At 32.7% G+C, this 16,325-nt stretch overlaps 1 protein-coding gene across 6 annotated transcripts in view; it reads right to left on the reverse strand.

Annotated features, from left to right (window-relative positions):
• Positions 1–1,625: 1,625 nt before the first annotated feature.
• The window catches only part of LOC109044043 (dual 3',5'-cyclic-AMP and -GMP phosphodiesterase 11), a 174,594-nt gene continuing 159,894 nt past the window's right edge, over positions 1,626–16,325 (reverse strand). For all 6 annotated transcript variants that reach the window (XM_019061559.2, XM_019061568.2, XM_072302038.1 and 3 more), the window contains 10 exons: positions 15,873–15,972; positions 15,162–15,248; positions 13,950–14,117; positions 13,382–13,497; positions 12,890–12,977; positions 11,521–11,621; positions 10,468–10,609; positions 10,032–10,106; positions 9,186–9,269; positions 1,626–8,848 (listed from right to left, as the gene is read on the reverse strand). In XM_019061559.2, the coding sequence (XP_018917104.2) occupies positions 8,690–8,848; positions 9,186–9,269; positions 10,032–10,106; positions 10,468–10,609; positions 11,521–11,621; positions 12,890–12,977; positions 13,382–13,497; positions 13,950–14,117; positions 15,162–15,248; positions 15,873–15,972 (1,120 nt within the window). In that variant the 3' untranslated portion in view covers positions 1,626–8,689. The remainder of the gene's footprint in view (positions 8,849–9,185; positions 9,270–10,031; positions 10,107–10,467; positions 10,610–11,520; positions 11,622–12,889; positions 12,978–13,381; positions 13,498–13,949; positions 14,118–15,161; positions 15,249–15,872; positions 15,973–16,325) is intronic.

Below are 16,325 nucleotides of genomic sequence, written 5' to 3' on the forward strand. Positions count from 1 at the left end.
AATTCAAATAACCTCATTGGTTGAAATTGTCTGCAGCAAGGCCAGAGATGGAAAGAGAAATTTTAGGAGGCTCAAATAAATTTCACAAAATTTGAACTTTATTTAATTTTTTTGGAATTTTTAACATTAAACCCTGATGTGGCAGTGAATGCTTGCCTAATGAGTGCTACCCAAGAAAGGTATGTAAGTACATACATAAGTATGTTGATAACTGAGCTGTAAGAAGGGTGGGCGGTGAGGGGAGAAGGGGGTGACATATTTCAAATCGAGTATCACCGATTTTAGGCGTTTCTTGACCTTCTGAGCGCATCCTTACATGTTCCAAAAAATTTCATGAAATTTCGCATGCATCAATTTCATGAAATTCCCTATCTCTGAGCAAGGCCATGACCATGGAACTGTGACTGCAAGACAAATATCGATGGCCAAAGTGCGAAATCATGTATCTCCGTGTGCAATTTTGCAAACTTCTTAGTGTATTTCTTATCAAAAAACTAAGTAGTCAACCTAATTTCATAAAAACTTCATTAATTTTTCTTCTCTGTGAGAAAAATATTCTGTATGAATTTCGAGCTACAGAATAGACTACTTTCTCTTCAAAAAAATAATAGGAGCAGAAATTTTAAAGCAATATAGATGTGTGATTTTACACTTTAGCCATCCATATGTCTGAGGAAAGAGAGCAACTCACAATGATAAAATTGAAAACATTTTCAGATTTTTTTTTTAAAAAAAAAAAAAAATTAAAAAATCTACCTATATGTTAATTTTAAAGTTTGATGGGGTTGACAAAATCTCTTAAGATGAATGAGTAGAATCGCCAGATAAGTAGGTTAGGTATACTTCCATCCTCTTAATCAATTTTTATTTTTTAAAACGAAAATTGAGCAACAGTTTTTCTTGACATTTTCTGCAAATTTTCTTCACTTATTCAAAATTATTCACAGAAAATTCCAAGCAGATATTTTGGTTGGTTTTTTCTGCAACAATTGGATGCAGTCGAAGATTTTGAAACACTGCGATGCAGGTACCTATGCATTTTTCGACTTTAACCATCGATTTAGATGTTAACTTTTCAGGAATTATCTGGAGTAAATACTGAGTATAGAATACTTTTTTGGTAAAATTAAATAGGATTTTATCTACTTACTTACAGGTACAGGTCAGGTGACATGTTCAGCCTATTAATTGTATGGGTAAAAACAAAAACCATTGTCAAATGAAAAAAAAGGGGGTCTACCCCATGCATTCCTAACTTTCAATGTGAATGTTTTTTTCTTCAGTAAAAGTCAGAGATACTTTCTTTTTTAGCAGAGTAACAACATTTTCACCAAACTAAATCATATTTATGATATGATGATAAAATTTTTATCACTCAAACCTGATTGAAAAATTGTACTGATAAAAATTGAAAAGTGGGTCAACAGCCAGGCTCGCAGTTTCCATGAGGTTTCCACACAAAGCTACGTTTCCTCCACAAGAAATTCTGAGAAGGATAAAAACATCACTTCACTTTATCCATGCTGGTTTTTTTTTTTTTTTTTTTTTTTTTTTTTTTTTTTTTTTTGTACTTTAATGAGCAGCTCCCTTGAGGTATATATACGATGGGTGAAAAAAGAACACAGTTATGAGATGGGAATATTTTTAATACAAGTATTTCAATTATACTTTAAATATCAACTCATCATTTATTTCATTAATGAACAATTAGATTGTTCAACAAATAAAAATTTACTTTATACAGTTGAAGAATACACACTTAACAGAGAAAAATTCGAAATAATTTAAGGATGTAAAAAAAAAGGTGTATTTCCTTTGGAAAATACACTAACAAAAGAACTGAATATTGCTGAGCACGGAATTTTTTAGAGAAACAGAAACAATTTTTTCGGGAAATAGAAACGATTTTTTCAGCAACAAAGAAAGCCACTAAATTAGAGAGTTGATTGATTACTTTGAGAAGCATGGCCCTACGACGCAATTGGTCCATCACACACCTGGGCAGGGTAAGAAAACATTGAGTCATGAAAGGAAATTATGTCTCCCCCTGAGCAATCATCATATCAAGCAAAAGAGAAAATCATAAGTTAGTTATAGGTCTAAAAAGGAAGAGAGAGAGAGGGGAAAAAGGTGATAATTAAAATACACAGCACCGGTTTGAAAAACACTTATCTTTTTCAAAATGATAAATTTTCATATTCACTAAGTTCAGGGTTTTAAGCTTCACCTTTGCCAAACCAATAAAAAATACTAATGTTTACAAGTTTCACCTTGACTTGAGGTTTCATCTGTTATCAAAGAACCTGCACAAAAAGGAGGATGATATGAATTACAGGAGGAGGAAGTTTAAATTCCATTTTGGAGCAGTCAAAGAATTACTCAAAAGGCTGAAAACAATCTTCTTAAATGACAACTTATGACATCCTCATTTCCAGTAGAAAATTTCAGCTTACGTACAAAAATGATTACAAGGATCAGGCAAGACAAAGGAAAGAATCAGTGATGTGATAGAGTATTTCCCGATCATGAAAATTGTGCAGGAACAGAGACAATCCATTGCAAACTTATTTCATATTAATGGAGCAGACTGATGACAGCACTTCTTTTTTCCTTTTAAAAAAATGCACCTCATGAACAAATTACAGCTCTGATCTTATACTGAGATTTAATGCTGTGATGAAAAGCATTGTGGACGGAGCATCTAGTTACCTTCTGCTATTTCATAATTTTTTTCTCTTTGCGTCTTGCATTTTTAACACAAATTATCAATTTCCAGAACAGTCCTTATAAGCCTGCTAATTTTTTTCTTCTAAAAATTACGGTGTACAATAAGATGCCATTTGAATCATATTATAAAACCATTATCAATAGGTCTCAGTATAGATGACCTTTGTGAAGGTTCTTTGAAAAAACATCAATGAGTTAAGAAAGGCTTGGGCCGATCATTTTTAAATTTGCAAACGCAAAATATGTGATCTCAAAAAAATGAGAAAAACAAAAAAATCGGTACAACTCAATCTATTGTACATTTTTGCATTCTGAAAAAAATTTGCTTGTTTTCTTCACAAAGAATACATGCTTCAGAATGCCAAAAATGGCGGTGGATTGGATACACTGTTTTTTTCTTTTCCTCAAATTGATGTCGGCAATATATGCGAGAATGGAAGAATAATCTCAGATTTTTCTCAACTGTCATTACTCTCATTACACAGCATTCAAAATAAACACGGTATTTTTGGATATTTTTTGGATAGTTCTCTCAGAATTTTGGTACAAAGTTGGATCGGAAAATTTGGGTGTATTTCCCATTGAATTACTTAGTATTTGAAGTGTGTATCTTCTTCCAAAGATAGGAATCAGATTCACTCTAAAATAAATACAACATACTACAAAGGTCTACTGTCATTAAATATATACAAATTAAACACATAATATGAAGCCTTAAAATTATGAGGAAAAATACTTAGAATTGAAATTTAAGGTACAAAGTAACATGGTCCTTATCAACAAATACAACAAGATGGGTTTAATCTGAAAGATTTCCATGATCATAGGAATTAAGCCTTCATAAGGTCACTCAAATTAGTTTCATTCACAATTTTAAAGACTAAATCTCCACGGAAAGAGGCTTTAATGGCCTAGTTTATGAAAGACGGGAAGATTCTTACACCTCACTACCGTAATTAATTTGAAGAGCTTATGTATTTTACAAAAACATGGTGAAGAATCATCAACAAGAGATCTACACTACATTCAAACATTTAATTGGTTTTTAAACAGCTCACATTTTGTACAACCCAACATAAAGCATAGTACCTCTTAAAGAGAACAATTTGCTCCATGCCCACCCAGCAAAGAGTGGCTATAAAGGTTACAAAAACGTTGCCGCAGCATTTTCATGATGTTTTTGCTTCCTTTTCTGCAAGCATTTTCCAAGCGGGTATTTAAAAATGGGTGGATAGGTGCTGAAAGCTGCTTTGTGAAGAGCACACAGTTTTCCTTATTTGGTTATTCACCCTTCAACATCGATGCGAATTTGAGAATTGAAATAGGTTTATAATTTATCAGTAGCTCTGGTGTAAATCGAAACTAATCTTTTAAATTCTGAGCACCTCAATCACTCTTACTATAAAAACTTTTTGACCTGAATGATTAGTAAGAGTAAAAAAAAAACTAGTGGAAGAAGGATAACCATGAAAAAGGTAAATTTTTACATTTTTTTTTTTTTGTAAACCAACTAACTTTTCTAGGGTTGATTTCAATGGTTGTACCAATTATCCTTGAAAAACTTTTCAATGCAGTTAGAGCAGATAAAAATCATGCTTTGGGTGGACAATGCAACCTTCATTTACTTGTTCTATACTACATCATGCTCTACTGTAAGGGTATGGTTTTTCCTGTGAAAATGGCCAGGTTTAATTTTACAAAATTTCTAGGATTCCAAGGTATAAGGCTGAGAAAATGTCAAATTCATTCCGATCAATTCAGAAAGTTCACAGGTGTCTCTTCGACATAAATGTCCCCAGCAGGACATCTAACACTATTAAAGTTAGCTTACATAATAAAAAATGAATTAATTTCAGGAAATGACTAAAACTAGTTATAGGTAGTAGGTTGTTATAAATACTGTACTTGGTTCTTTTGACCAGGTTTGCAATTAGCATTAGGAACTTCATATATTTTTTTTAAATGATTAATAATTTATAGTGAGGTGATTTTTTTTCTTTTAGATCAGAGAGACTCAGTTTCAATTGTTTCTTTTCTTTAAGATTTTCTTGTGAGATTAAAGGAAGCAAAATCAATTTTAGCACAGAATTGCATGTGAAAACCAAATGGGGGAAAATTTTAAAAGTAGTTACTTGTTAGTTGTCAGTAAGAAATTACAGAACGATAAAAATGTTGAAGAATATAAGGCAGTTAGAATGAAAATAAATGCCACTAGCTTGGAATCAAAAACTTCTCAGCACTCTTGAACAAAATATAGTTTCTATAAATCTTGATATAATAAATAGATGAACCAGAAAAAACTAAAAATTAGACGAAAGCTACGAAGATTTAATTTAATATTGTGAGAGAAATCTTTCTCAAAGTCTCAATAGCATAATAAAGATCCCTCTATTTTCACAAAAAACACTTCTACATATTTCAATATTATTTTGATACATTTTACTTTCATTGGCTTATCTTTGACAATATCTTCGTAAACCAGCAAATTATTTGGAGCAAGTTCTGACAGCGAAACTTAAAATAACTGCCTGCCACAATAGCCTTTCTCACTTTTTAATTGTCGAAGTATTCTAACTGATTTTCAGGCTTTCATTAAAACAGAAAATACAACAAATTTTCTGAATAAAATTGAGACTTGTTGCAAACAAACAATCATTACACATGGATGGATGTAAGACAGAATACAAATTTGAATTATTGTACGTTAACCGGGTTGTGGAAATATTTTACAGTTGAAAAAATAAGAATAAAAATAAAAACATGAACATATAAAACAGCACTAAACACAAATTGAAAAACAACCAGGAATAAATAGGATCAAATTAAATGGAAACTAAAATGCTTCCTCAATTATTTGGATTGATCCATCTTGGGCTGTTCAAGATATGTAACTATCTGGATACTTAAAAATTGGAACAATATTGTCCCAGGACTGATGAAAAATGTTTGTACATGGACTGCTAGGTACTTTATGTACTTGTAAGAATTTCCTTCATGTTGCATTAATATTAATCAGCATTTTCCGGAATTATTTTTTTTTCAAATTCTGATTTTTTTTAATAGTTTTTCTCAAAGTTTAAATTTTTTTTCAGATCTATGGTTAGATAGTACTTGCACAATAGATCCAGATAATTACAATTGTGGATTGTCCAAATAATTGAAATACAACTGTAGGCAGGGACAAATTCTGGGGATGATGAATGATTACTGATGATTTGAACACACAAGCATGATCAAATGGAATAGAACGTAAAAAAGGGACAAGAATAAAATACACAATTAAAAAAATAGAATAGAAAAGAATCAACGAGATAATAAAATCAGTAAAGAAAATTTCAGAGAAGAATTCGCTGCTTAATTATAAAATCATCTTTGGTAGATTTCTCATTTGAAGTTAATGTAAACAAAATAGACTAAACTAGGTACTGAAAACGGAGTTAAAATCTGAATTTCATAAAATATTAAATAAAATCGTACACCCGCATTTTAAAATAAATTCGTAGATTAGTTTGAGAAGGGAGACATTTTTGGGAATCATTATCAGCAGCAAAATCTGCTATTATACATTTTGCTACAACCTAACGTATAGGAATAGCTGTTTCAGAACAGCAACTAAAACCTTCGGAAAATGAAGAATAGATGTGGACGGCCTAGAAGATCAGGAGTATCTAGTTGCACAAAAACTATTTAGTCATCCTTTTTGTTAATGAAGAATTTACAACAGTGAAGAGCTCTGATACTCTAATTTACTACAGTATGTTTTCAATACACAAATTTGTTGCATACGTTTGTAAAACATATTTGTCAACCACCTAATGCTTGTTATGTTAGTGGTTCTCACACATCTGTACTGAGCGCTATACATGAGGATCTTAAAATAACATATACTCTCCAGTATCACGGATAAACCTTCACTAAAATCTTCATCAAAATACTATTGATAAGTGTTGAACTAATTGCAGAAATCATCATTGGTCCCAAAATGAGTTCAACATGAAATAAGCATACTGAATTTCGTCATAGAGGCATTGAAGCAAGCAGAGTAAATGCTGAAATTGGTGATAACATGAACCAGGGGAATAGAAATTCAGTCCTAAGCTCCAAATATTACACTGAATCAGAGAAAGAGAAAACAGCCAGCTGCGGTTCTACAGAAAGATGTCTGCATTTCTCACAAAATTAAGTGAGTAAAGGAGTTTTTAGTGAGGTAAACTTTCTGTTGTCATACTTGAACAGTTTTTGTAAATGAGTGTAAATTGAGTTCCTTTTGAGAACTTAACAAATCATGTGGAAGGTAAGCAAATTAACTTGCACTGTCTTCTTTATTTCTCTTTTCTCAAGCCAAGTAATGAAGGTATATGCGTCATGATGTTATTGGAAGAATATCTTCCATTTCAACTACGAGTCGATCTGGTTTTCAAAAATTTAATGAACATGCATTTGGCTCGTAGCAAAAAGTCTACAAGGTTGCATTGAGCAGCCTTATTGCTACAGAATGGCTGTCTGCAGAAATTGAAGATGTTCTATAATGGACTATATTGCAAACTATTCTAAATTCTATGATAAGAACTATCCCCTCCACACAATCGCTTAAAAATCTTGCCAAGCACAATAGAATAATACATAATTTATTTATCAACTCACAAGTTGGGTGGGGAATCAGCAGAATTTGGGTATAAGGCTATAAAAAGTAGACAGAGTGATCCAAAATTCCTGCAACACCCCTATACACCCTGAGGTTTTAGTCCCATTTCGAAGTGATCCCTCTTAAATTTTGCGAGTTCCCAAAAGTCGTTCCCTCTGTCCCAGGAGTATTTATAAAATTTCAAGTTTCTGTATGAATTTGTTCAAAAGTTACAGGGATGATACATGGTGCTGGTGGTGCGGGATTTCTGGATTACCCTGTATAGCGGCAAAAATGTAATTTGATGCAGATTTCCACTAATCTACCCTTTTTTCAAAGATAAGAAATTATGGTTCCTTGTCAATGGGAGGTATTTTAGTAGGGAGGGGTCCAAGAGGGCACAAATTCCTAAGATAAATTGTGAGGGTAAGAAGTGAGTTTTACATTGCTTCCTCGCCACCCATTGTAATTTTATAACAACCTACCAAAAGGAATCATATTATCGACAATGAAACTCCAAAACCATGTATCTCGGATTGCAATGTTCCAGACTTCCAATTAAACTTTATTTTACAGATGGAAAGACATCAATTCTAGAAAACTTCTGTGATTTTCTGATAGATACAGAGAAATTTCTGTGAAAACTTCAGGGAATGATGTTGAATTGTTCCCCTTCCAATACATCAAATGAGAGGGGGGATTTTAAAACACCTCAAACAAAATACAAGGTTTGGGAGTTTCACCGTTAATGTATTCCAGCTATCGCTAAAAGTTACGACAGCCTCTTGCTTTTGACTACTACATTTGGTTGTGAGAGGTATAAATAAACATTTTTCACTATTCACATCCTTTAAGAAACAACGAGTAATATTCATGATTACAGGTGTATCACAAGTCAAAAATTGATTATGAAGAGTCACTCGAGTCACTTCATGAAATTACAGGTACAATTTAGGTAACGAAGGAAATGGAAGAAAGAATTGGGTACCTACCTAACCAAAATTAAAACCCTGTGAAGCTGCTAGTTATGAAGTTCCTGCTTGCTAGAGAGAGCAGAAATAGTAGTAAAATAATAAAACGTCATTGTCTAGCTTTGTATTTCTCTAGGAATTGATTTGACATGGAAGGAAATGACTTGATCAAATTAATGTACTTCAAAGTAACCTCCTGCATCACATCTTCTTTTTCTGGGATGAGTTTGATGATTTACAAATTCAGTTTAAATTAAGATCCATTATTTTTTCCTCCTCTAAAATTTACAAGTAGAAATTCATAGCCTAAAAAACATCACAATATTATGACTTACAAATTTTATTTTAAAATTCAAGATGAGAACTCCTAACTGGAAGGAACGACCTGTTCATTGACAGTTGTTTGTTGCTGTTGTTGTTGACAATTGTGCCTTCTCCGTTCCTCTGCTAAATCAAGCCAGTTTTTTTTATTTTCGCGGACACCTTCAACCAAGGGCTCTAATTCTTCTGACAGCTCAGCAAATGCCTGAGGAAGAAAAATAATTCAGTGAGTAAAATGGAAACATCATAATCGATTCCAATACGGTCTCCTTCAAATTCATTTATTTGGCGAAATTTGAAGACAAAATCATTAAAAATAAAACGCATTTTATTTCTTGAATTTTGATTTTTTTCCATAGAAATTATGGACATATTTTTCATGATCCGAATGTTCTGCAAGAAATTTTGGAAAGGAAACTAATCTGTAAGAGATTAGCTTTAACCCTGTCTGGTCCATTGTTCAACTCAGCCATCAAAAACTAATGTTTCTAGTTGAACAGAAATTAGAAATGGGCATGGAAGTAGAATAACAAGGAACTTACTTCATAAATAGGTAGACAAATGGAATCTATAAATCCAACTTGCATCATTGGTAATTGATCTTCTTTCTCTCGATTCATGATATCCTGGAAATCAATGAAATGTTTGTAAGCAATTTAAATGACAGATGAGACCGAAGCATCAAATACACCTGTTTGCTAGACGCGTTGGTTGGAGCCAAAAGTAGAATCCAATCATACTTTGAGCAGGTTACTGACAGTGAGTTGCAACCTGATTGGCTACGAATGCTAACCCCAATCAAAGGCCAAATTGTTGCTCCACCACTGCTGACTAAACACAGGGGTATCTGGCACTCCATTGTCAGACTCTTATTTTATTTACTTACATTCAAATGATTGTAAGCACAAGATTAAAAGAAAAGTATAAAAACCCTTCCAGTAATGGCTTATTTAATTAAACTTTAAAAAAGGAAGGAAAACTATTAAATTAAACAAATTAAGAAACCTTCATTATGTATTCTGTGTAAAATTTCCAGAATAAAACAAATGAAGTTATCATCAAAATGTATGATAAATTCTAGAAATCTCCAACATTAATAAGGAACATAATGTCCCTAAAAACACAAAATACACAATAAATAAAGCTAAAAGCGCACACGTTTTTTCTTACAAATTTATTCGAATAAATCGACAAAGAGCTCATAAAGAGCAAAGTGACATTAGATATGAATAAATGAGTAAGTAGACCTGAAGATATTTTCCAAATAATTGACGATTTTTCTTCATTCATGAGTTTGACTCTGAAAATTTCTGAGCTTCATGGAAATATATTCAAGTTAATTTTAAAAAATAAGGGAAAAAAGGAAAATTGACAAAGAGAAAACTTACAATGGGGGTTATGTTCAGTTCCTCCCGTTCAATATCTCCTTGCTCAAAGAATTCACTTGAAACAAGTTCAGCAACCTGAAAATGTGATGAGAATCCACTCAGTTTTAAAGTCATGAAATGTTAAATTAGAGAAAGCTAGGACTTGAGTTTCATATAAAATATTCACAGTCATTACTGCGGCAATGAAATAGCGTTGTTCATATTTTGGGTTTGTATGAAACAAACAACAACAATCCCTAAGTAACAATCCACAGGTCTAATGCAGGAAATATGCTTTTTAAGAGTATAATTAAACTATTAGATAGTTAAGTTAGTCTTCCCCTGTTCAAGATGAGGAAAGTTATAATTGAGAAAAATAATAGATAAAAAAATTGCTCTTTGATAAACAAGAATTTTATTATCAAACGTTAACTTTCAAACAGAGAAAAAAACACACCCTTTTCTCGACATCCCATGGCTTTGTGATGGCAGCTAAGTCACAGACTGTCATTGTCATACCACGCAGTAACTCTCTGTGCTCTTCTTTTGACCAGTCATACTCCCTCTCCTTGACAAGATTCAAGAACGCCCCTCGTTTCCTGAGGAGATAGACAAATATATTCTTAATATGTACTAAAAGTCAATACAAGATGAGGAAGGGGAAAAAATACTTTCCAAGATAAAAATCCCTCTCAATCAGGTGCTAATATTTACATATATTTTAAAATTTTATAAATTTTGATGATCGAATACTTTTAAAAAGTAATCACGATTTGATATACTTAGTCTCAGCGACAACCGCGCTCCAAATTTTTTTTATCCACTCTGTCGATTTCCGCACTCTACATTTATTACAAGAGTTAAACAACATAATTTAAGTGTCTTTCCCTTCCTTGACCCTCCGCCTTTCTCATGGCTTCAGTGTGGCAGACTGAGTAGAAGTGAGTGCATGAACACATTCAATTTTTTTAGATTTTAATCTTAGTTGTAACATTTAATTGTAACTGAATCTTATTTTGAACCTTAAACTCCATAAGCCCAATTCACTTGATTCAACTTTTCATCCAATAAAAGCAGACAAAAAGTTGGAACAGATAGAAACTTGATTGCAGAAAAATTTAATACAATTACCGCTGCCATGAGATATCATCAAATGGATTTCGGATGCCTCAGGCAGCTTACGATTTGCGAAGATATACTGCTTTGGTTGATGTTGATTCGACGTTCTGCTCAACTTTTCATCAAGTTGTTGTGTTTTTGTGATAGTGCCACTTGCTCCAAATTTTCGTTCAACGAAAGCGGAAGAAGAGTTGAATGGAAAGTTGAATCATGGTAATCAGACTTATAGAGCACAGCTCTATTTAGATACATAAGTGCACAATACTAGATAATACATTGTACTACATTCAGTAGAACCTATACTGTATTGAATTACATGTTGTAACAGGTACTAAAATGGTTGATTTGCAGGAAAAGAAGAGGAAAAAATGATTGATCAATGTAAGATTACCTGAAATATACAGCCAAGTCTGTAGATAAAATTGCGTCTTCTAAAACTTTAATAACTCTGGAATACTCTTCTGATGAAATGTTGCTAAGAATTTGGTTCCCCTGTAGCAGAAAAATATTAATTTATGAGAATTAAAAACAGCAAAAAAGAAAAGGAAGGACACATGATTCCTATATATATTTGCAAAAAATCTGGTAGTGAAAGAAAGATAGGAAGCAGTGCAGAGAACTTTCATAAAAAATAATAATGAGAGAATAATCAGGAGAATTAACCTCTTTGGGTTGACCTAAAATAAACCTAAAGGGATTTGGTCAAACACAATCATAAACTCCACTTCGGATATGTTTATCATTTTTATCTGCTTACTCTAATCCTGTAGCTGCTATCAGCACAAGCAGATGAAATGGGTAAACTCATCTACGACAAGGTAGAACTTGTTATTAGGATAATACATAATTAAATTAACCAGGGAGAGGGCTTAACACTCATATGAGACTAATTAGTTTACATTTTGCAATAAGGAACCACTATCTTCAGCTCATTCACAAAAGCACCTTCCTGCATAGGGAAACCAATGGCTCATATCCTCTATCTAACATGAGCCAGAAATAGTGGTTCCTTATTAAAAAATGTGGTCCAATTGACACCCGATACGATTGACTAGGAATTGATACATTTCCCATGCACTATTTTTTCACCATTTTTAGGCTAAATACTTAATTTCTCATGAGAATTTACAGCAATAAAGGCAGATCACGCTAATGTTACAATGTTCAGGAAATGACAAAAATTCATAGATATTCTGATTTCAGCCATGCATTGACTGGTGCTGAAAAAAGGGTAGTTCTAGCTTGGAAATGACAGAATTTTGGATCATAGACAATTTCTACCTCAGAATACTAGGTACATATTTTTATTCATTCTTAAAACTTCAAGCTAATATTAAATTAAACTACTTCTAAGTTAGACTAAGTTTCCAACAAGGAACTTTAGACAATCCCAAATCGACGGTGTGAGTCGGCAATCACATAACTTGATTTGCAACGTCGCAGACTTCCTGTCATACATTATTTTTTAAACAGAGAACTACTCAACGGCAATTCTTTAAAACTTCCGTGATTTTTCTTCCCCATGCAAAGAAAATTCTGCATAAACTTCAAGGAATGATGTCGATTTGTTCTCTTTTAAAAAAATAACATAGAGGCGGAGATTTTCGGACGCCGCAAACGAGTTATGTGATTGCCGGCTTACACCGTCGGAATTATCTCCACCCTTTTATCTTTCTTCTTGAAATTTCATAATTTTCTCTTTTGAACTTCATATGCACATTCTTTTCAACATGAGGCAAATAGTAAGAGGAAAAACATACCTGACTATTTAGAATCATAACACATTGATCAAAATGATGATGCTCCATGGTTGACGTAGAATATAGTTGTGCCAGGGGCGAAGAAGCTCTGAAATAAAAAAATTAAGTAATGTAAATTAAAATTTTTATTGAAAAATGAAAACTTGAAAGGAGTGCAATAGGACCTATGTGTCTTGATTTGACTACAAGAAAAAAAGTTCTATGACACGGAGTTGAGTATTTAGTTTCAAATAAAGAACATTGTTCAATTGGTGATGCTTCCCCATCAGATGAAAAATGTCAGAGGGGCATTTCTACACACACACTACACAAAAGAATTGAAGACCTACAACTGATAATACCCCAAGTGAACACATAGAAAAAATGCAATAAATCCACCTAAAAATTTTAAGTATTCTTTGAGAGGAATGATAATGTTTAGTTACGTTGAAAAATACAGACAATGAAATTACTTGTAAAATTCTTGCGAGAGCTACCAAATTAATATCTTACTTTATTTGGAAGGAGTTATTAGTTCCACGATGGTCGAGATCATGACATAAACAGGCAATCATCAGTGAAAGGCATTCGATTTCATCGATGATTAAGTGCTTCCACCATTGCGTTGCCTGATGAGGGATAAGACAAAAAAATTCAAATCACAGAGGAAATAGAAGGAAAATTATTGTAACTTGTTACTGATTCAATTTGATTGATTTTAAAAATATTATTGATTTACTTTTTCTAACTTTTCACGTCTTTGATTATTATGCTGCAAAAACGAATAACTAGATACGCATATTTCAGCTGGACTGCAGGCATTTGATTATAAAGTTTTTATTTGTAAACAAAGCTCTAAGTTCAATTTTTGACTCGGCATGGATTGCTTACTCTGTGTAGGGTAAAAATGCAATGAGCAACTGACAAAAATGACATTGAAAACTTTTGCTAAATAATTATTGTGAAAGTACCTCTTTGTACATTAGGAAATTTGCAGTCATGTTTTTGGTAATTTTTTCCAATTTTTTCAATTGAGGGTTAATTGTAAAAGATAATTTAATAAAACAGTTTGACTACTCACCGTAATGATAGCGAACATCATTTGAGCTACATTGAATGCATGCCTCCAATTATGATAAATCACATTTCGATAGTTTTTCTTTACACTCAGCAACCAGCGACATAAGACTTCTTTGTCTATATTAAATGAACTCATGAGTCCCAGATCCATAAACATTCTTAGACAAGCCTGAAATTAGACTTAACATCAGTGCTATGAAGAAATAACAGGAGAGAAAGCAAAATTTAATCAAAAACGAAATTAAGTAGAGAATCATGAGACATTCATGCATAATTGATTAAATTTAAAAAGTTACATGAACTTTCAAACCAAATGGACAAGTGGACGGCATCTATAGTTTCTTGTCTTGAAATTACAGGTGGGAATAAATAAAAAAGCACCTGCAAAATAGTTGCTAGGCATCTTATTAAAAGAAGTTTGATACAAAGCATCCTGTTATTGAGTTATCAAGGGGGGTTATTCATTTCCCTAACCAGCTAAGACACAAAATTGTTTTCATAATTTGAAGACTAGGCATATTGCCGTAGGGTAAAAAGAACCGTTTTAGAAAAAAAGTTTCATTCATTGATAACTAACTAGCATGTCACTCTCACAGCGCTTCTATGCGCTCTGCGCTATCCAACCGCCACTAATAGCGATCCTGCCAGAGCTCCTCTGGCATTCATTGATTCAGTACAAAAAAATTGTATTTTACTCGTTGGTCCGGTTCAGACAAATGGGGTTCCATTCATCAGTGCGATGCCAACAAATCTCATTTTGTTTGTAGGTACAATATCAGAAAATAAAATAGCATTTTTTTTTGTTGGTTCCATTCCAACAAATAGCGTTATATTTGTCGGCACTGTGCTGACAAACAGAACAATCCCTAAATTGAATTTCATGATATAAATAATTCACCCCAAAATAGTTCATGACCTGGGTTATTTCTGACTAATGCAATTCTGATAAAATTAGTAAGGCCTTTGAGTAAAAAAAAAACTCCTTAAAGTTAGTGTTCAACCACATTGCAGCAATAACTAATGCATTGAATGAACTCTTCTTTAACTGGCCCTCAAGTATATGTAAACTTATGAAGCTGCTTCCTTTCTCTGCTTTGGTCAGTGTGGATGGAATTTTCTTTTCCTTTGAAAGAAAGAAGAGAAACAATTTTTTTTCCCTTTGAGATACCAGTTTTGATAAAGAAAATGGATACAGTCAAATTTATCTACTTACTTTGAGCGTGTCCATATCCTCCATGTTTATATCATCAAATTTGAAATCGTATAATCGGAATGTAGCAGCTGATGGAACATATAAACTCTGTATAAAACAGAAAAAACTTCATCTTAGAAAGAAGCATACTTTTAAAGGTCACATTATTGAGATAAAAAAGAAACATTTTGACTTCTTGTTTTAGATTTTTTTTTTTTTTTTGTAATTTTTAGATACAAATCTTTGGAGAACTTTCATTCAGAAATTTAAAGATTATTAAAAGGGCTAATATGCTGGAAAAATATTGAACTGTCATCTACTGTAGTGGAAATTTATCTTCTTGTGCATCTTCCTATAAAAGCAGGTAATTTAGGTACAGTAAAATAATTCCGTAGAACCAAACACAATAAAGTTTAACAACTCATTACTCATTACTCAATACTCATTTGTGCATAAATAAATATATTCTTGTAGACTTGTTTTTCCAGCTCTACTTTCTGTCATCCTCAGTCTCAGAGTCTCGGAGAGACTCAAAGTCGCACAGACCGGGTAAAACTGATATCAATCTATGCGCAAGTGAGTATTTATGAAGTTTTAGAATTCAGGTATATTTTAGATTAAGAGTTCTATAATTAATGTCTACCGTACCTAAGCTTTCAAAGCTAAATATTAGTAGACTACTACATGAAATGGAATTAGAACAAGGATGGATAAATTTAAAGGATAAATTACATTGAGTCGTTGCGCATCTTCTAAAGTTGCTGAGGCATGGTAACTAAGAACCTCTAAAGTGACACTTTGCTTTGCCATTGCTATCACAGTCTTTTCGTACCTGCAAACAAAAAATTATCTTACTTGAATAAAGAGGAAGAGTAATACTTCAAACAAAGAGTTTCTGGTAAGAAACTCTAGGTACTATTACTCTTACCTTCAATATGAAACAAAGTCATGACACAAAATTGAAGTTTTTGGGCCACCTGCTGCTGCTGTTGAGCAACTCTCAGGACATTTTGTAACTCTAACTCTAATTTCTGTTTTTTTCTGGTTTTGATTTTCCTTCAAAATAGTATGGACTAAGCACTATTTTACCATCAGTTATACTTGCAGTATGCATGGCACATTCTTAGTGTTTTTTCCTCCTTTTGAATTGAAAGGAAAGTAGGGAATCTGTGCGAAAAAATTAAA

Source organism: Bemisia tabaci, chromosome 6 (genome assembly GCF_918797505.1).
Source record: "Bemisia tabaci chromosome 6, PGI_BMITA_v3".
In the NCBI taxonomy this organism is placed as follows: Eukaryota; Metazoa; Arthropoda; class Insecta; order Hemiptera; family Aleyrodidae; genus Bemisia; species Bemisia tabaci.